We start from the raw sequence: 22,565 nt of genomic DNA on the forward strand, positions 1-22,565 counted from the left end.
AAAAAATTAACTTTAAAATATACCAAAAACACAGAATAGGTAACAAAAATGAGATACACGTTGCGAAACAGATTTATCTGTATCTAATAGCATGCCAGGCCAATCTGGGGTGATCTTTCTGTAATTATTCACAATCGATATATCTGAAATCTATGGTAAAACAATTTCATGCACTAGAAAGCTTTGAAGTAACATTCAATTGATTCTGCTTTCCTTTCCCTGACCTTTACTTATGAACGAAACTTATCAGAGCTATACATGTGGGCAACAGAACACATAATACCTTGTGCCAACCCTAGACCGCTGGAGATAAATGAAGGAGCATCTGTTTCATCACCATCAATATCCATTTTATATAACTTTTCTGAGATTTGTATACAAGAAAGGAACTCGCATCCTGTCTTTGGTATAACGACAGATGGAAATCCCTTGGAAAATTTTCACTGAAGTCTTTAACAATTAGCTTATGTAATAATATAACCACCTACCGACGGCGTCTTTGATAAAGTGAATAACCGATGAGGGCTGACATCAAGAAAGTCCATAGTACCTGCCAAAGATGGCATAAAATATTGGTTTGATATGTACAATAAAAAACAATTCGAATGAGAATTAGTGAAAGAAAAAACCATACAGTATTGATTGTTTGCCACCGTTCAAGCCTCTTGATTCTGCACTGCAGCTCTTCAATTGCATTTTCAATTGCTGCCCCTTCTCTGCCTGGAGAGGATTCTGAAGCTGAGCTACTTCCCTTCAATAAGTTTCAAGCATTTGTCAAGGCCAAAGCTAAGTGGTGCAATGTTAACATTTACATTGAGACTAGGGCATTGACTATGAGTTAGAAAAGCTAGCAATTACTAAATAGTGGTTTATCCACACTCCGAAACTTATTATTCCCAGAATACATAGTAATACAAACTACTTCGGGTGAACATGAAAAGTGATATGGAGTATTGCCTAGGAGATTTTTTTTCCCACGCAGTTTCAATTCATAGGAATGCTTGTTTGGTTGAGCATACAAAGATTTACTTCATATAGTACATTTCACTTACCTAAGGGACCCAGGTAAGTAACTTCATCCATTTTGTTTGTAAAAGGTATAATTTTCTCGTTAGTGTAACTTCTTTTGATTTTGCAAACCAAATAACTCCACCCCCAAATCCATAGAAGTTTTTATTTTCGGTGAATTTTGACATAAACCAGACAAGCATTAAAAGCTTTTATGATGTATGGAAAACTCTGTGGCATTTCCTTGGAAATCAATGGTTTGTAGTTGACGGTTCTAGAATACCCATATTAAGATTTGACTTTGCCAACAATTGTTCTCAGTTTCATGAAGAATTTTTTTCTTCTTTTTTTTTTTTGGAGTAAATAAATTAATAAATTGTATCCTAAATTATGTGGGTTAGAGCAATGTGACCAATCCCAACAAAGAAAGTACCTAAGAAATTTGTTCAGAGCACAATATATCTTGCAATTGCACTCATCTCATCATCATAAGATCAAGTCCACCAAACTATTAGGCAGTCAGCACTGTAAATAATGTCCACAGAAATGCATTCTATCATATCACACTAATCAGCTTTCCAATGATGAATTGACCCTACAGCATATTGGCATCTACAAGCACCAAGTTGCTTCTAATAATTACCACACACCCCAAATCTGTAAGTACAGAGACATAGAAACATGACAATACATTTATTTTTAATCCATTAAACTAATTACTAACCCACCACGTTATCAGACATAGCCAATGCCAGTCAGTAGAAAGAGACACTTGCAATGGAGAAACATGCCAATCCCATTTGTTCTTCATTTAACAAGACTCATCACATAAAGCAGCTTAACAAACAGTCAACAAACAAAATACCTGAGACTGAATGATTTCCACAAGCTCCTGTAGTCTTGCAGATTGCTGGGTGTGGACTCCACTGGAGTCTATTGCTAGGGCTGGTAAGCTCTCTAATATTATTTGCAAATAGCTCTGGAACAATAACACATATTAGCTTTTATACCAGGCCAGAAAAATATTCTGTTAATAAAGCTACAAATATTGCAACTAGAAAACCATGGAGGGGTTAACGACAAGTACAAAGTCAGAACCTTAGTGGTGTATGAACCATCAAGCCCTAGCATTGAGCCTGCAGCCACTACAGCTTCTTTGTCAACTCCTTTAATTTGGATATAGGGACTTGGCACATCTTGCAGATTATCAACTTCAACAAGAATCTGAAAGAAGATATCCAAAGAGGAATTTTCTATAATGAAAACCACAAATTTTACGGATAATAAAACAGCTTGGAACTATCAAGTATACATATATAGCTATCGTGGAAAATTAAAGTCAAGAACATATACTAATCAATGGAAGTGGGTCATGCCAACAAGTAAGCTGGCAGCCTGGCATAATCCAGCACAATTTCACCACAAGGGTCCCATGGCAATGCCTGGTAAAAGGGGCAACCAAAAAAAAAAGACCCAAAGACCTATGAGCCAGGCATAGCTAGTGGGCTTTCATTAAAATTATTTTTCCATATCATTATTAGTTTTTGATTAAATTGCTTTATTCAAACACATTTTTATTAACAAAAACATTGTTTCAAGCTAATTTCAATACCATATGAACATTACTCCCTTTGTTTCTGATTAATCTCAACACTTTCCTTTTACTTCATCACTCTTTGGAACAGCAAGATACCATTTTATGCATGGTTTAAGCAACTCTTATAATGGGCAGAAAAGGGCGAAAAAGTTGTAAGAATATTCCATCTAACAAGTTATATCAAGCCATAGAAAATCATCCCAACTTCTTATTTTTTCATACATAGCATGATAGCAGTATGTCAGGAACCTAATATCTGTTAGATTAAAAAGTTCAATATATTCATTCCAGCAACAAGCTCAAATTCCAAATTCATATAATAAAAAAACCTTATGAACTCAGGTACTGTCTAACCTTTCCATCTTGGTATATGTACGCTGAAGCTTCAATGTATGCTACAGCTTGATACCTGGCAGCAGATTATAAATAATTTAATTTCAGCACCCTAGCTTAGAAAACTTAATAGACAGCCAATGGTTTGTACAACATTCTACAATCATAATCGCTCAATGCTACAATCCAAAAAAAAAAAAAAAAAAAAAAAAAAAACCACAGCCAGAAAAAGGGATAAAAACCAAGGCACTAAAATGAAACAAGATTCCTCATCACAATACAATCTTTCAGGGGCATATCCGAAGGCCAAATCCCACAACCAAAAACCAAAATTAAAAAAAAAAATAAATAAATAAATAAAAGAGAAAATATTGACTACAGTCCAAAGCATCCAATTTTAAGAACTGCCCTAAATTAAGATTGTGGAATTACTAACTGAAAACCATTTTTTCTAGCTACAGGCACTTCAATGAGGTTCTCATACAAACCTATTATTGGGCTAGAGTGCTAGACAACTCTTTTTCATAAATTAGGATCTATGCAATTTATCTAAACTACACCCTCCAGCCACCTTTTCAGAGGCAGGACCCAAACAAACAGAAACTATATCCTAATGTCAGAAATTATACAAGTAATAAAGTTCTTGTGCAATAATTCAAACTAGCAACTCCACTAGTCCACTTTTCCTCCAATCTCCCCCAAAACTACTTCCCTGTTCCCCACAACTGTGATCTAAGACATTCCAAACAATGCCAAACAGAAAAATGCTTTATTCAATGTCTCCATCTGCTTACTGTCAAAATCAACCTTTAGAGATCTCAAAGTAAGATAGGCTGGAAGCAGCTGAATACCAGTAACTAGATGATCTTTGCTGCTACAATATTTGGTCAAGCCAGCTTATCAGGCAATTAAATTTTCAAATCCATCATAGGTGATTATAGGCCATATCAATCTATCAACAGGTAATAATGATAGACTAGTTGATAAGTTACATCAAGTCAGATTTTTATGAACTAGATGTAGGTCAAACCAAGTAAATTAATAAAAACCAAAATTACTGGAAGTGCTATTACAGAATTATGGAACAGCTTACCCAAGGTTAAGCAACCCAACCACTGTGCTACTACTGATATCAAAATCGACTTTCGGTTGGATAATAAAGTTCCCTTCTCGTATTGGCTGAAGCATTGTAAACAGATAAAGAAGGAAAATTACAGGCCGGAAGGAAGAACTACACTAATTACTAATTAGACGTTGATAGATGGAGATGTAGATATCAACCTCTCGTATCAGCAATGCAAATCTTCCCTCACACATTCTGACTCGTATACAATCACTTTCCGTTAAGTGGCCATTAGAAGGTATTCCAGGAAGCCTAAAATATATGTCAGTAAAGTTCTGTACAGAGCTGCAGACCTTAATAGAGTCAAGAATCTTCAATATATCTTGATAAGCAACCTGTTATTTAAAAATTGAGATCTCTGTTTAGAAAAAATAAAAATAAAAATAAAATTGTATACAGATCAATTCTAGGAATAGAGTATCAGATGTACGTACTTGCTTGTTACTTTTCAAGACAAATAATGAGCTTTCAGGGGATAAAACAGGATCAAAGTCATTTCGAATTTTGAGCTGCATACAGAAATGAGAAAAGTGTTATCATATCTTCTGTTTTCATCACAAAATTTGTACTCTGATAAAATTGTCATAGCAACTTATTCTAATTTTGGATATCAACAAAATTGAAAATTCTGATTAAAGTGACTCTAAATTTTGTTCTCATTTCATATATTCCATTCTCCTCCCTCTTTAGTTTATCTTTTTTTAATATATAGAAGATATATATTCTTTTCTTTGCACCAACTTGAAACTTATAAATGACAAACAAAGGGAGCTTTGGGGGGATTTTAACTCTGTACAAAGATCTACAGCTTAAATTGATACCAGTTTTGGCCATTATTCAACAAAAAAAAAAAAGAGTACAATATTCATCACTTCATCCCTCCCCCCCCCCCCCCCACCACAACCCCCCAAAAAAAAAATTAAATAAATATAAATAAACGTAGTAGACATCAATTATCTGATAATATTGTTTCTCTATTTTCAAATGCACAAGTAGTCAAGTAGTACTAACTGAAGGTTTTAAGCTCTGCAAATTTTGGGCTGAGCCTAATAAATGGCTCCCAAGACAGGCTTTGGGTCATTTGGGGTTGCTCACACACATACCAATATAAAAAATTAAAGAATAAAACTATGGACAAAAAAAAAAAATTGTGAAATTCGTTATACCTAAAGACAATACTGCCATCCTACCAAATGTAACCCCCTCTCTATATCTAAAATGGAAAAACATGTGTGTAGAAGCAATACTCTCCTAATTAAAGTTTAGTTTATGTTAGAAAAAACATATGCTTGGTACAAGGTTGGATCCTTGCTTCCCTTGCATCCATAGACATCATAACTACACACTACCACCAAGCTACCAAGTCAACTAAATATAGGAAAGGGCATGTCTTTCACTTCAAATCAAAATTTATACTACATAGGCTTACTGTTATTCTAGTCTAAACTATTAGACTATTACTCTAAGTTTCAATGGGTATATCTTTCCCAATTTATTCATCCCTTAACTATAGCTTATAAATGATTGCTTACAATTTTAATTGTCTAAACTTTCATCACTAAAGATTATTAATACAATCAATATAAATTTTTCGTCCCTCAATTTATATTTGAATAAATAATAGTTGTTTGTTAATCGCTTTGCTCTACTCAATTCCACAATGATATTCTCATTATCTACAAAACACAGAAAATTCTAAGATGAGGATTCCCTGTTACCAAAACCCCAACCTTTACGTAATAATGGCTGGGAAATTTTCTTAATTTGAAACGCTCCCATTGCTGAAACTCAAGTTGTTTATGAGCTACATAGCTTAGTATTAATAGATATATGACTAAATAAATAAACAGAATATTTGACTTCATTCATATGTTTATTTATTTTGATACATAAAATGTTCCGATCACTAATTTAAATTTTATACAGAGACGCTATGAGAAAATGAGATTATCACAGCTACTGATCCTCCTATTATTAGAAAGAAGAGATAATCTTAATGTTACTTGTAGCTAATGTGGAAAGCTATATCACAATTTAGCCTTATTACAGTTTGCAAATTCGATTCCACTCTATTAAGGTGAACAAAAATATCTTACCAAATTTTCATATACCAACAAATATGACAATTCAAGGCATCACTTGGGCATAAAACTATATCATTTTTTCAAGAAGCTAAATAAAAGAATACCAACATGTGCATGAACAAGATGAGGTTCAATATGCTGCTGGAACATGGGGAACACCGCCATCATTACTTCATTTTGAGACATAACACAACCAACTCTGCTCTTGTCCCTTTGAACTCTAGAAATTAGGTGTGAATGGACACCTCCCACCTGTAATTATCCAATCTCATTATATAAATTAAGCATTGTGCCCAACAAACAAGCGACATTCAAGAGAATGTGGAGAGTAATTCTTACAACAGCAATCCACAAGTCCAGTGACCTTCTAATATCAGGATGCAGAGCATAAACCCCTTCAAAGATAACCTACAAAAGCAACACACAAAAGATTTTTTTGAGCACACAAGGCAATATACCACTTAAACTACAAATCAAAGCAAAATAAAAAAAAAGTACTTCAACCTTGCAAATTATCATTTTTGGATATGTACCTATGGAAGGAAAGCTTAATACACCACACATTACCAGAGAGTAACCAAAAAGGACTCCCAACTCCTGACCACAGAAAAATCCTACCTTCCACCCCAAACAAACACCCATAAAATGGCCAAAAAAAGCAGCCTGCAACAGGACTCGTGCCACTTACACCTTTCAAACCTCATATATTAAACCCACAAATGACTCCAGATCCCAACCAAATCAAATAAACTTTGCCAAATAAAACAAAACTGAGCGAGAATGCAAAGACAAATAATACCTTGTGTCCTCAATAACAAAATACAAAGTGCACATGTCATCCTGCATAATTGCATATTACCCCCTCTGGTGCTTAAAGATTGCCCCAATTTCATTTTAATTTGCCCCTTTGAGTTTTCCTTAGTTCCTTTTTTTTTTTTTTTTTTTTTTTTTTTGTTGATGTGTCCCCACAGTTTTTCTCTACTATATTTTTACCTCACATGCTACAAGACAATACTACCTACTCACTCAATACAACTCTTAATAAAGAGAAATGTTGATGAAGGGACAATCTTTAAGGGATGGAAAAAGTACTACATACTGAACTTCCCCAAACTAGCAACCTAGACAAATGCTTTCACTAGCTTTGGAATCTTAACCTTACAATTAGAACTATAGAAGCAGTAACATGGAAGGATTGAGTATTTGTTGATTTTTCAAGTGTTAGTAAAAGGAAATACAGGAAAAAGACCCCCAAAGGACCCCAGGAATCAGTCATCCACACATTCCTTATGTAGGAGCCTAACAGAGCATAATCAAAGGATCACAAAAATTCAGTAAGATAAATGAAGATTACACAAACATTGGCACCTTCACTCAACCAAAAGAAAGAAATATGAGTATCATGTGTAAAAAACAATCAATAGACAGAGGGAAAAAAGGATACTAAAAGACTGATACCAAAAATCCTTTCAATTTTAACAATGTGCTCTTTAGTCTTTATTATCCACTGAGTACTTGACCAAGGAAAAGTAGAATGAAGAGCCTAAGACCCTTAACACCTGTAAGTCAAAGGGAACCAAACTAGGGCGGAGAATGCCACAATTACTTCCCAACTGAAGATATGTTTTTGCCACCAAATTATCCAAAATCCAGACCATCATTACCCTTATACCTAAAAACAAAATTCCATCCCACAATATAAATCCTCTTCTCCTAACCAACCTCACACCACATGGAATCCTCTTCTCCTTTAAGATAATCACATAGAAATGTTAACTATACAGCACCAAACTCTTCCAATAGTCTGTTTGAGTCCACTTCAACTTCCATCATCTTCTCTAGTATCAGATTAGGAAAATATAAAAAATTATTTCAACACATCAAAAAGAACAATTACCTGATAACTACCTTTACATCTAACTAGTAACTACTAAGCTCACACTAATATAACACCTTAAGCACCAGACATTAATTTTAACCCCCACTAAATACCTAAACAATAATAAAGTAAACAAGTACGTTGTGATGACCCTCTTCAACTGCTCAATTTAAATGCTATAACAATTAAAGGGAAAAAAAAAAAAAGGGAGGGGGTTGGGGGGCGGAAAAAAAAGCCAAATCACGTTCATTATAGAAAAAACCACTAAGAAAATAATTTTAGAATGTACACACTAGTCAAACTAAAAGAAAGCAACACTTGCAGGAGAGTAACCAAATCGTTTTTGCAAGTAAAATCTGTCCAGACCAGCAATACCTCCATCATGGAAGATATTCCCAGTAGGGGGGTTGTAGTAGGATATAACCAAAACAATAAGATATCATAGTCAACCATTAATGTCCTTAACTCTAAATAAATTCACAATAATAGTCCACTGTCATTTGAAATAAATACAAGGAACTTGGAGATCAGTTTCCAATTTGAAGCTTTTATTGTTTAACCAGCTTAATTTTTTTATTTTTATTTTTTTAAATAACAAAAAAAAAAAAAAAAGTGCACCTTACCACTCCACAGTCTTCAGAAACTTCTAGGTCCCTAGAGCCACTCCGAAAACCACTCTCCAAATCAAATATGGGTATTTTTGTTCTCCTACTCTTCCGTATGTCATCAATGTTCTACAACAATAACAAAGATGTAAGAAAACAATGAACAATATACTATCTATGAGAAAAAATATCAAACTGCATTAATAATTTGAAAAGCTCCAAATTCCTTAGTACACAGAAGACAGATGCTAGTTACAAAATAGCAAGGTAAATAGTATAAATGAGCCACCATCAAAAACAATTTTGTTACAAAAAAGTTATATATTCTCACCTTTGACAGCAAAGAATGATCAAGTGAGCTGAAGTCATCATACTTATAGTCCTTTACATGCTCAAACTTGTAGTAGCTCTCAAGGGAAACAACCTCACAGCCTATTATGTTGGCCATTTTGTGAGCCAGACTTGTTTTGCCAGAGCCACTAGGACCACCTACAGAAGAAAAAGCAGAGCAAACAGAATAAGAGAAAACTTACGGATAAAATAAAATTGAAAAAAAATAAAATATCTTATAATTGAGGCCATCAGAGCACCAGCTGACAGCCTGACACAAATGTGTACATTGTCAAGGTTGCTCTCTCCACATGCCTCACCGAGGCCCCTTGCTCTGCTGCTCAAAACTCTAAGTCTGCTGATTAAACAAAGCAGAATCATGCTTCAACTTTGTCATCAGTCCCTCTCCCCCAATACACATGCATGCCCGAAACCCTCAAAAAAGGCAGTGCCTCCTGTAAGCTTATATACTATCCTAAAAGATCAAACTCTGTTTTATATTAAGTTGTTGGAGCATGATTGACCTCTGTAATTCAAACACTGCTTTGTATTGGCCTATTGGCAACTTTACAAAGACAATTTGCAGTCTTAGCCACACTCAAATAGTTAAAAGGATTGCAGGCTAGCCAACATTGGAGAAGTATCTTAGTGGTGCATAACCAGGAAACTTGGGTGTAATATTCAAACATTCAAGAGTGGATACAGATTCAATTTATGGGTTATGACAGGGAAATCAGGAAGTTGCTGTGGCAAGATGCATTGCTGGCAATCTTGTGGTACATTTGGCTGGAAAGAAATGGTAGAATTGCAATTACCATCTCACAAAATATAATGTGAAATATAGGAAATGTTGGCTTTATAATGGGCAATGTAGCTGGGGCTTTCCCCAATAATTTCTAGGAGAGATACAGAGGAATTGGGATAATCTGTAGATAATTTAAAGTTTCTTTTTTAAGATTTATATGATTAAATAAAACAAATTATTTTCTCATCAAAAAAAGTGGCGCAGCCATATATGTTTGGGGTTGATATTAGGGCATGAATAAAGGCAGGTAAGGGAAGATATAGGGGACAGGGTAAAATAAAGAAAGAGAGATCACATATATTACCTATCCCAACTATGATTGGAAGTCCTTTATTCTCTAACAGAGCCTGAATCACAGCGAAGGCAAAACCATTACTTATTTGAGTCAAAATAGGTAATAAAACTTCATGACTAAGAACAGCAAAAACTTTCCCTCGATTCTAACCTGTATAGCTTGAACAGCAAGTAGCAACCCTCGATCAAAGTCATATGAATCAGGCATTGGAGCAAGCTGCATACTGTCCCTGCAAGAAGAGGGATCTGCAGTTGTTTCATGAGATAGCTATAGATAGACAAATAATAGAAATGACCTAGTCTAAACAATGTAAAACAAAAAAAGAAAAAATCGCTTGATAAAAAAAATAAATAAATAAATAAATAAATAAATAAATAAAATAAAATCCATTTCCAGGTAGAGATTACAAACCTAAAACAGAAGCATCAGCACTTGATGGAACTGTTGAGATAAAATGCCATGTTGCTAAGACAGGTTCCATCTTGGATTTGGTAGGTGATCGAGTCCATGGTTGAGACAGATCTTCAAGCTGACTAACAAAATTAGGAGTAACACGAATAGGCCGTGGTGTAGACATTGCTCTTTCCAGAGTAGGTGTCGTCGAGGTACTAGTTAAGGGTGGTGGTGTATTAAGACGTGGTACTCCTGTACGTTAAATGTTAAAATAAAACACATGTATGGACCTAGCACAGAAATTAATTTCTTTTGCAAATATAAACAACTTGATGCTAACCATTTTGCTCAAGGATTAGCTCCAAATATGATTTAATTATCCAAGGCCCGCAAACACCCAGTCTCAAAGCTTCAGATCCAACAGTCTACAGAAAGGAAATCAAGCAAGATCAGTTAGGTAATCTCCTGGCCCTTTTATCTGGAGAACAATTCTGTTGAGGCACAAATGCAATAACCTAGTATATTAATGTGTGCATAAAAATAGTAGAACACTTGGAATATAAAGGTGCGGACATGGGGTATGGGTCCAAATCACATGGAGTACATTCTTCACGTTTCTAAGAAAGAGGATGCAACTTACCTTCTTTCTCAATGTGTTTAACTATAGTTATCTTTTCACAGTTTACGTCATTATCCCATCTAGTTGTAGTCTAGAGCAGTAATTCAGTTGAGCTTTCATAGCCTATTTGACTTCTTGAACAAATGGTCTCTTTTTCAATAACATGTTTATGAAACAAAATTAGTTGGCCTTTAAAATTCTCCAACTCAGTCCAATCAAAAGAGCTAAACGTTAAACAACATTTATTTTAAGCCACTTTTTCAAAATAAATAAAGAAAAAAAAATTGATAATATTTTGAAAGTTACTGCAAAAAGTTATCTTATATCCAAAAAAAGTATAAAAATAAAAAATAAAAAATAAACAAGGCCAAGCCCTAATCCACATTTGGGATTCTACTAACATATGTTCCCAGGTCTTTAATTTTGATATAGGAAGATCCAAAATAATAACATTTAAAATGCTTCAATAGGTAAAAGAGATGAGCAAACTTCTGATAATTTTAGCAATAGGGCATCTTCTTATAAACAGCTCGTGATAATATGTTGACAAAATTTCATCAAGGGAAAAAATTAGGTTTGGCCGGGAACCATCCAGCATATCAGATAAAGATCAACAAACAAACAAAAAAAGATGATAACATATATAGATATGGGTTAAAATGGGAAGCCATGGCTTACCTTTCGATTACTACCCCTCACCACCATGAATGTTTCACCAAGAGAGTCGATAGTTTCAAAAGCCAGTGAAACCTCTCCAAAGTTGAAAGTCATTGATGCCCTTTTATAGCTGACGACAACATTATATCCTAGTTGAAGCAAACCACCAAGTGTCATCTTCCCGACCTGCTTTCACATGATACAGGGGATTACAATCAGAAATAAGCATGATTCTTTATGATTTAATTTCTATAAACAATAGTCACATTGTTAGGGACCAATTGCTGAAAGGTAAGAACATACTTGACGTAGATCGCATGGGGTTATTTTATACAATAAGTAATAACAGGATTACAAAGAAACTCCAAGTTACAATTCTTGTCATAGCATCAAAATTAACGCTCACAGGATTACAAAGAAACACCACTTTGATAGACGTTAGGTGTCATATAGGACAATTTTTCATAATCCTAATATAGCCTTGAGTTCAACCAAATTGGCCACTCATTTTTTACAATATTAAGATAAAAATTGAAAACATAAATACAATTACTCCTGAAGTAAACAGTATTCACATGAAATCATAAGGAAACATGAGAAAGGCAGGCCCTCAAAGCATAATATTTGTAGGGATATCACCTATGATAACAAAAGTTGTTAACCTTAATTATTAACGACATAATTCATATAGATCACATGTGCTAGTAGGCATTTAAATTAGTCTGAAATTGCTCATGTATTTATAATGCTATGCTTGATACGTTCATCAATAAGAGCCTCATAACTTACCTCAAATTCTGCCTTAGGCCGGATGATAAAATGTTTATCAACAATCCTCTGATCACCAAGTGAAAGGTAATAACGGATTCCAGATTGACGCACTTTGATCCAATCATTTATCCGAGCTTCTTCATTTGCTGAAGGGGGCCGAAGGTACATCTCAATAAAACTAAAAGAAAACAAAACAGTCATAGGTTGACTAAAGCAAATCAAGGTATATGCATACAGTGACTTGAACTCTAAGACATGATGCAGTTCTGCACAAAAATTAGCCATGTATAAACAATAGATGCAGTTCTGCACAAACATTAGCCATGTACCAACCCCAGAAAATGATATAGCACTGAATTTTTTCTAGTCTTGTTGCCAAACTACACAAGTGTCTAAACATGATTTAGTGTTCAATATATATTTTACAATGCCACATTTTTAAGGCATAAAATCATAAATAATGGCCATCACAAATATAAATGTTATCAACTGAAAAGGGTCAATCTGAATGACCATAGAAACAAGAGCTTAGTTAACACTCCCTAGGTGATATAGAAAACTTTCAGATGTTTCAAACCTACTGAAATTATACGTGTTATAAATAGCACAATAACTAAAAAAACAGCAACCTCAGCACTTACTTATCTGTTTGTGCCTCCTGCCCACTCAGCGTGTAATCAGAATGTCCATTTGGTGACTGTAAAAGGGGCACTAATATCAAAAATAATTAAATAAATAAACAACATATAAAATATATATACATTTACACACGCACACACACACGCGCACACACACACACACACACACACACACATATATAAAAATCAGCGCACAAGTGCTACTGAACATCATATCTGCACTGTTTATAAGTTTTGTCAGTTTTTTCCAAGGAAAGCATGAGGTTAAGATGGTCTAAAATGCAAGTCAAGAATGGGCTTATCTTCATAACAAAAGCAAAAAAATCTATACCAGGTACATCTTCCTATGGAAAAGTAAAAAAATCAAAGCAGAAACGGGTATCAACATGTGGACTAATTAGCTGTCTTCAACATATTACATGATAAGAAAAGGCAATACAATCCCGAACGAGAAAATTATAACATGAAAACCAAGTTTATGAAAAAAGCTCCCTTCAAAACAGCCTGGAAGTAGTTTAAACTTTGAATAAGAAGCCATAGAAATAGTCCTTTCCAGGTGCTCACAAATTCTGGCCTTCAGTGTCATCATTCATCCAAAAACACCACCTGCCTGCAGAAAGATAACATGCTATCCAGTCCACCAAAAAACCTATCCTCCACTTCATGACCAAAATCTATGGAACAAACTCAGTATATATCCACCCCACAAATACCAGGCAAAAGTTTAATGTTCTTCCAACAAATTACACCACGCACGCAGAACTTAGCGGCAAAGAACATCGGTAAGAGTCTTACAAGAACACTAGAATACTAAAAGGCACAAAAGGATCAAACATTTGTCGTTCCCATACCCCTTGAGTCCTTAGTTATAATCATATACTAAATTAAACCCCGTGCTATGCACAGTTTTTAAATAATTATAATGACAATAAATTTTACTAAAAAACAAAAATTGATATAAAATATTATGTATAGACTTAGTATTAGAAAGTATGAAATATATGTGAAAGAAAATAATTAATCATCTAATAGTTATAATAATGGGCAATTTGATATTCAAGGAAGTTTACTTTAGATTTTGTACAAAGTAATAGTCATAATTTAAATACAAAGCTTATTTTTATGTAAAAATAAGTTTTATTTAGTAAGTAATTTTGGAGGGAAAACTTTTTTTTTATTATGTTGCCAAGTGTCCCTCCAAGTTTCGCCTTTAGTATAATGTAATTGATTGTGATAGTGTGGTACCAGAAAATCATTCATGACTTGTGGACAAGCCAAATCCAAAACCTGTATTTCTTCTATGGTCTTGTACTTCCTCTTTCAATAAACTCCCTCCATTTTGCACCATTTCAATGTCTCTCACCAACTATATCCTAAATTGTTGGACATTAACTGGTAAGGCTTCAAAAGCACACTTATTTTCCCTGTGACCCTCTCAATACCTTAGATATTTACATTCTAATTGACAGTACAAACCCAAAGCACCATGGAGCAAAGCTGTTAGTCACCTACAAGAGTGTCTCTCTACAGCTAAGGTGTCACTCCTTTCCCTAACTGGATATTTTTCAGATCACGTATATCCCTACACTACCATGCATGACTAACCAATAGAATCATCTTTTCTTTGCTTATAGTGATTAAGTCTCTGCATCAACTTGTTATCATACACTTGGTTCCTAAAAGTGAATTATCATCATACAGTACCTCATAAAGTTGCATGTTTTAAGCATTGACTGGTCCATACATCAACCAAAATTACTCAATTTCCACATTTAAAAAAAAATAAGGGCTTAAAGTTTGACCTCTCATGTCACAATATTTGTTATAAATCATCTCATAACTTTAAACTCTATATTTTTCTATGACAAATATAATTCTTATTCTTTAAGATTAGTAAGCCCATAGCCAATTCATGCTGCTTCAATCAAGAACCTTAAATTAAAGAGCTATCTTGATGGTTTAATTTGTTCAAAAATGAATTTCCACCATCATAAGCACTATAGATTGCTAAGAGTAATTAAATAACACAACACACACTCTATTTCCTAATCCTCTCAAATGAGTTCATAGGCTTCTCTTTCATTCCGATTCCCTTATATGCTCAGTCCACCCCATTACATAAAATTCATAGTCAAAACACAAAAAGTCACCCACATATACTCCTACACTTGGTTGCAATAAACATTCCCTCATAAACACTTTAAGTAGAAAAAGTTGGCTATATCAAATTGCCTTATTGGAGAATTTTCCCGGACATGAAAAACATGTTATAAGGAAAATTTACCTTCTTCTGAAGTGAAATGTCATAATTTCCCTCTTAACAGTTTAAAATCCCAAGAACAATTCACATGCGGGAAATTACCAGAGTGCTAGAATCCAACTCCATTTGAATGTCTTTAATGCTTTCTATGACTTTTCCTTAAGTTTTCTAAGCATTATATTCCTTTATTATGTTTCTATCAATCCAGCGACGGTAGGACATTGTAATTCCAAAATGAATTTCTTTAGGGGACAAGTGATAAATTGAATCCAAGCTTCCTGCCCATTGTTGTCTCATGCTTTATTACTTGTGTGTTGTTGTATGCTTTATATTTGTTTCAATCAATCAATCAAAGCCTTAATCTCATAAGTGGGGTCAGCTACATGAACCAAAAGTGATTATTTTATATAGTCATCCACAAAAAATCTTCCTCCATCCCTTACGATCAAATATCTCATTCTTATGCAAATCCATATGTTTCATATCCTTCCTAACTCCTTCCAACCAAGTCATTTTCTATTTCCCTCTACCTCGTTTAACCTCTCCATGATCCCACTCTTCGTACCGGTACACCTTGAGGTTTCCGTCTTACATGACAGAACCAACGCAAATGATTTCCCTTAATTTGTCTACAATGCCTGCGACACCCACTTTCTTGCGAAAAACTTATGGCATTTCCGTAACTTCCATCTTTTAAATGTGCTCCTTCTTAGAAGCCCAACTTCCTGTACCATAGAGTCTTATGGCAGTCCTACATAATTCCCCTTCAACTATAAAGGAATGGTTTGGTCATATAACACTACTGTGCCCGCTTTCCATTTAAAAATCATTCAAATATAAAATTCTACAAGTCCCCAAATACATAAAAGTTGTCGTTGTACCCGTCACACGTCCCTATTGTTGACTTCACTCGTGTGGCCAATAGGCAAGAGTGCTTCTAACTTAACGTTCGCTTTTGTTGATTGGTGCTCATAAGACCTTTTCACATCCGACTTGTGCCCTTGTCGCTACCGCAGGAATCCGATGCCAAAGACACAGAGAATGATGCAAAGCACACAGACGTGAAACAAAGACACACTACAAGTCTTCCTATTAACGTAGATAGAGCTTGGCATAAATAGAAGATGCATTTGCCTAGTAGCTTTTATTTATGTATCAATATATTATACTATTAACATAGATAAATTTGGGGTTAATTTGATGTCAAAATGTATCATCTGTATCATCTATATAGGTCCACCCTTGGCTATTTAATCATCTTTAAACAGTAAAAGAAGCTCATTTGACAACTTCAGTCATATAATATTAACGACATATAGTATGTAGCATAACACAATATAACTCAGATGGCCACCAAAAACAAACCTTGCTTTTACATTTCAACTTGTAGATTGCCTCTCTAAAAGATGAAACAAAGCTGTTGTTAATTCTGATCTGCATAAAGCATCTCGTACAATAAAGATTATATAAGAATATATGTGGCAACACTTAAAAGCCAAATTTATACATAATTCATAGGGAACCTGTGCATGATGAAGGTCTGGCTCAATGTGCTTTCTGAACAATGGAAATATGCTGTCAATGAGATTATCCAGGGAGCAAGAATCTCCAATATCATATCGAACCTTAGATAGAAGACTAAAATGAACACCACCAACCTGCTTCAAAAAAAAAAGTGCAAAGGCCAGGCATGTAATTTTATACAAAACTGTTGAAACAAAAATAAAACAGAGATGTAAAAGATGAAATCTCAAATTCTCACAAACATCAACACCAACAATTACAACAATAACAAAAAAATTTACAAAAAATTTAGATAAAGGTCTTGGTAAACAAAAATTTCTAAAAGGAGAAAAAAAAACATAGAATACAGATGAAAGGAAGACTAATTACCACTGCAACCCGAATGTCCAGCAATGACCGCAATTTTGCATGCAAGGCATATGTACCATCAACAATTACCTGCAAACATGAAACATATAATGTTGGGCAAAATATTTTAACAATTTACATTGTAAAATAAATAATCCCTCTTTTTTTTTTTCCTTTTTGGTTCTACCAACTTTTTGGGTTTCTCTTTTGTTCTATGAATTCTACCCGCTTCTATTTTATTCTATATTTGACAAACACCTTTTACCAGCTTACCCCTCTTACACCATCAAATAAAAACCTTTTACAACCTCGCTTTTGCTTTATCCAATTTTTAAAACACAAACCAACTCCTCTAGAAACAAGAGCCTAATGCAAGTGGGTCAAGAATGAAAGTAGAAGTAGAAAAAATAAAACCCACCACTCCAGATGAAGTCCCCCTTATGATTGTTGACCCAACACGTCTCTTTTCTTGGAAATCAAATACTGGTACTGCAGTATCTTTACCTTTCATTAAGTCCTATTCCAAAAAGAGAAGCAGGCTTCAATATACAAATTTACATGATTAGCTTCAATATAAGCTACTTCAACAAATGATATGTCCATATCAAGTAAAGCATAGTGAATGGATAGTAAGCTGAAAGAATAGGCAATAAAGAGCCCCAAATAATTACAACTAGATAAAAAGCATATGAAGGCTTCTCGGCTAAGAGGGGAAAAGCTAATGTCAAATAGATAAACTAAAGAGAAAATCATTCACAAAATAATTTACAACAAATCAATAATTATAATTCTTTATCCTATGTAGATACCAATGACCCACACTAAGAAGAACTCGAAATGAAAAAAACTTGTGCTTAATAAAAATACCAACATTGTGGAAGTATCATGTCAACAAACCTACAATGAACATAGTACAGCTTCATTTCTTCCTCATTTAAAAAAAAAATAATAATTAAAAAAAAAAAAGATTAAATAAATAAATAAAATAAAAAAAAAACACTAACCTAATATAGTGGTTCTTTTTGAGGACCTAATGGATCAATCAATCATTGCTTAATACAAAAACCCTACAAAAATATTGATTTAAGCCCTATTTGGTAATTAGCCAGAACTGGTTGTATTAATTTGTTTGACTAGCTATTTATATATAGTTGGTTGTGTAAAGTGTGTGATATATAATTTATTAACAGTAAGCTAATTCAATGTATGTAATAACCAAAAAACTAAATGTACAATAAGCTAATGAAAAAGCTCCTATGCTCTTTCATTTTACCAACCATACAAATTAGCTTTTTCATAATGGTCAAACCTCTATTGGCCTCAACAAGCTTAAAGCTCACCAAAAAGCCCTTTACCAAACAAGGGTTTGATGACCTTAGAACTAACTCCAATTTCCTCAATACAATTAATTTAGGGTGTTAAAACCCTAAAGTAGTGAAATCCCTCGCAAAGGAACCTTATTTGTAAGAAAATTAGTGAAGAAGATCAGAAGATTATCAAACATCAAAAAGAAAGGACATTTATGACAGACAGATTCATACCAAAGCCAAACCATACTACATGAACAACTTTATTATTCTGTTACATATAAGGTCCTTCCAAAGAGATTTTGACACTTCATGATTAATTGAGAGATTCAAATTCAAAAAAATGTGCATAATCAAGCTTCCTCCCCAGCAAATAATAACAAGCTAAATACAAACCTCCATATTACTAACTAATGCTTCAAAGTCTATAGAATCCAAATCATTTGATTCTTCAGCTCCCTTCCGATAGTTCTCCATCAATATAACAGTACAACCAATCACGGATGTCACCTTTTCTGCCAAGCTTCATAAACCAGCACACGTTACAACACTATTAATTTAGAAAAAAATCATAAAAACTGACATTTAGTTGATGAAACATCTTAGTAAACATCCTATGTCCCCTAAAACCTATAATCAAAGACTTCATTAATCAAGGATTCAACCTCATGAAATAATTGCATAGTCACGACTCACGAGAGTACACAAGACATAGTGATGAGCACATCTCAAATTCTCAATCAAAAGGTCTAAATTAAAAAATGTCAATAAACATAGTGATGAAGATGAACACACCTAGTTTTGCCTGAGCCATTAGGACCGCCGATTCCCACAGTCACAAGACCTTTTCGCTTCTCGCGAAGTTCTTGAATTGATTTTATTAGCAAATAACATCCATGGTCAAAAGACTGTCATTATTCAAAGACCAACAAATTAAACTAACAGCAGATGATCATACATTTAGTATGGGAAACCAGTTATAACCACAATAATCATCCAAATTGAAAATTAAATCTAACTACTCCGTAACAAGTTCTAAGAATTCGAATATGGCTAAAACAAACAAAATTCATATAATAATAAATTAAAAACTATTCATTAAATATAAAATATGCTACGTAATACCTAGGATTCTAAACTTCTTAGATAAACAATTCCACAGTGTATAATCGAAGAGAAACTATTAATTCATCCTAAGTAGTTAATATCCATAATCCCACATTTAATTATACCCAGAAATTAGAAAAATCCACAAATTAATACCCAAAATTCTATATTTAATGCACAAAACAGAAATACAAATAATCAAAGGAGAACAATTAAAACCATTCTGAAAATATTGATCAACATTGAAATAAACCAAAAAAAAATGATCAAACTACATAAAAATATGATTTTTATATAATCAAAGAAAAGAGTCGTACCACATGAAGAGGAAGAGATTGAAGAATGGAAGAAAAGGAAGAAGTAGAAGGTTGCTGAATATAATCTCTGCCTCCTTCTTCAAAAACTCGCTGCACCATTGTATCATCCATCAACTTTCTCTCTCTTCTTCAAAACAAAAACAAACACCCAATTCAAGAGAAATGAAGATTCTGCAAATAAAATTGGTCCTTTATTACAATTTATATGAGATTTTTGCTTTTGATGAAGCTTGAGATTGAAAAAAGTAAATGGGTGTTGTGTTGAGTTGTGTTGCCCCCACTAATAGAATCGGTTTTCCGTTGAGTTATCGGCAGTTCTACAATTCACTACTACGAGAATTGGAATTGAAAATCAATTTTATTTGTACTCCAAATCAATTGGGAAATTACAAGTTTATCATGTCTAGAGATGTCTAAAGTCTAAACCATACCCGACCCGACCCAACCCGATATAAATTCAAAAAACAAGATTTCGACTCCCGTGGTCATAATAATTTAGCACGACTCAATCTAAAAAATTAATCTGACCCAACCGAACCCAATCTGATCATCCAAATTGACACCTCTAATCGTGATAAACAAAAAAAAAATGCTTATTTAGCTCTTTTCCCAAATAATGCTAGGAAAATGCGCAATTCCCAAATTAAGGTCATTTTTTTATTAATTCCCACCGTACTGTCTATGTTAGCTGAAAAAAAAATAAATCGATTCTTTTAAGGAAAAATTGTCAAAAATAATACAACATTTGAGCCTGTCAAAAACAAGTCAATATTTTGATTATTTTTTAATAATACAACCTTTTGAGGGTATCCATTTTAAACAAGATATTCTATCTGCAACCTTAACAAATCAGTCAATTTTTTTTTCTAATAAATTCATTTAACAATCTAATTAACTCTTAATTAAACTTTAATTATGGATATTTAATAATTTAAAAAAAAAAACACCTACCTCCACCACCAGCAAGGCAGCAACCCCCTCCCCCAGCGCTAGTGCCAACCCCAACCCCTGAGTGTCGCCCCCTTCTCTCTTACCCACAAAACCACCATCCCTGAAACCCTCCCTCCCTCACAAAACCACCTAAAACCCAGGGTTTCAGGGATGATGGTTTTGTAGGGAAGAGATAAGAGAGAAAGTGGTGACGCATGCATTGCTGTGATTAAAACTATATGATATATATTATATAACGAATCAAAAATCATACTTCCTCCGTTAATTATTAATTGCAACAAAAGGGTTGCACGCGGACTTCAATGCAAAAAATTTAGGAGTTCTTAATTGTAAGATGAAAATTCTAAGGTGATCAAATAAGTTTTGATCACCCTAAGCTATCCAAGGTGGCACACTAACACCACAAAAAAATATGGGCCCTATTTTGGGTATTTTTGTCCCTCGGGAGAGTTACGGCTCGAAGACTAGTTCGACTACGCCTGTACCTACAAATAAACGGAGACTCCGGTTGGTTGGAGCTCCACCTCTGACGATCAAGTTAGAACTCGTAGGAGAATGAAAAAGATGCGGAAAGTAAAGTGGGATCCTCTCGGATTTCAAGATTAGGTGTTTTCTCTGATGTGAGAGAATGTAGGGTGGATGTAATAAATGATTGAATGTCCCCCAAAAATGGGGAGATATCTCCCTATTTATAGGGTTATTGGGAGGTTTCCTCTCTTAGGTCATTCTGACCTAGATTTGGTGGGCTTCGCCGTTTTACGGCGTTATAGGGAATTGGGCCTTGAAGGCCGCAATTCCACAAGATATCTGAGGCTGACACGTATCAGCTGGTAATTGGCCCAAGTGGACCTGTCCAGGCTTGACACGTGGCCCTCTCTGATTGGTCCACATAGATAGGGTATTTTTACCCAAAACATTTGCCCCTCACAGGTAGCAAGTGGTGGGCCACATGGTGCCTGTGACACGCGGCATTCCAGGAGTGGTGAACAGTAAAAAGACTGTTCACCTTCTGAGGTGTGACGGAGATGCCCCCGTTTTACCCCTCTAGAAATAGGGTTTTACCCCCCTCTTTTCCCCTCACTTTACTCAAATCACTTTTACTTCTTAGAGAAAGAAAGGGAGAATTCTAGAGAGAGAGACTATGCCCCCGCTTGTAGCGAGTTTCAAGTTTTCGTCTGCGTTTTTGAGGAACATATCCGGTCACCGTTTGTAGCAGTTTTCAGATTTTCTAGAGTTAAGCTAAAGGTAACCGCCTCTACTCTCTTCAATGTTATAATTTCCCGCTTGTGTACTTAGACTTCCAAAATAAAAATGGACTCTCCATCGACACACACGGCACCACCTAGGTCTTTTAGCCGGTCTCCAGGTACGGCTGAATCTAGAACAGGGGGTGCCTTTTCTGGACATTCGGACCTGCTTTGCTCATCCCCGAACCCCTCCGTCTCTGTGTCTATGTAGGACACCATGGCCAGAGTCAAACAGGCGGCTATCAAGCCCTAGGAAGCGGCGCGCTCAAGAAGTGTCCGCTGATGAAATTATTCCGGATAAGGAATATGAGGGTTCGGAGGAGCAGGCGGAGTCTTCTTCGGGTGGCACCCCTTCAACCCCAAGTCA

General features: G+C 34.7%; 1 protein-coding gene across 5 annotated transcripts; it reads right to left on the reverse strand.

The window, feature by feature from the left end:
* Window positions 1-40: 40 nt before the first annotated feature.
* LOC145562349 (uncharacterized) lies at window positions 41-20,315 on the reverse strand. 5 transcript variants are annotated; one of them, XM_081622598.1, is made up of 27 exons: window positions 20,001-20,315; window positions 19,372-19,484; window positions 18,973-19,099; window positions 17,688-17,786; window positions 17,291-17,359; window positions 16,921-17,055; window positions 16,763-16,831; window positions 13,141-13,196; window positions 12,518-12,677; window positions 11,750-11,914; window positions 10,793-10,877; window positions 10,471-10,704; window positions 10,210-10,304; window positions 10,069-10,111; window positions 8,961-9,118; window positions 8,648-8,758; window positions 6,485-6,553; window positions 6,254-6,397; window positions 4,496-4,570; window positions 4,220-4,396; window positions 4,032-4,117; window positions 2,960-3,014; window positions 2,107-2,232; window positions 1,874-1,987; window positions 635-751; window positions 489-550; window positions 41-325 (listed from the first exon to the last, which is right to left on the reverse strand). In XM_081622598.1, exons 1-27 carry the CDS (start codon window positions 20,109-20,111, stop codon window positions 253-255), a joined length of 2,928 nt encoding a protein of 975 aa, XP_081478724.1. In that variant the 5' UTR covers window positions 20,112-20,315; the 3' UTR covers window positions 41-252. The 5 variants fall into 5 exon arrangements, with proteins under 5 accessions (XP_081478724.1, XP_081478723.1, XP_081478727.1 ...); XM_081622597.1 differs by having other exon boundaries at window positions 11,750-11,917; XM_081622601.1 differs by having other exon boundaries at window positions 11,750-11,917; window positions 18,973-19,091; window positions 20,001-20,136.
* Between the last annotated feature and the right edge of the window lie 2,250 nt (window positions 20,316-22,565).

Source organism: Chenopodium album, chromosome 10 (genome assembly GCF_948465745.1).
Source record: "Chenopodium album chromosome 10, dcCheAlbu1.1, whole genome shotgun sequence".
NCBI classification, from domain to species: Eukaryota; Viridiplantae; Streptophyta; class Magnoliopsida; order Caryophyllales; family Amaranthaceae; genus Chenopodium; species Chenopodium album.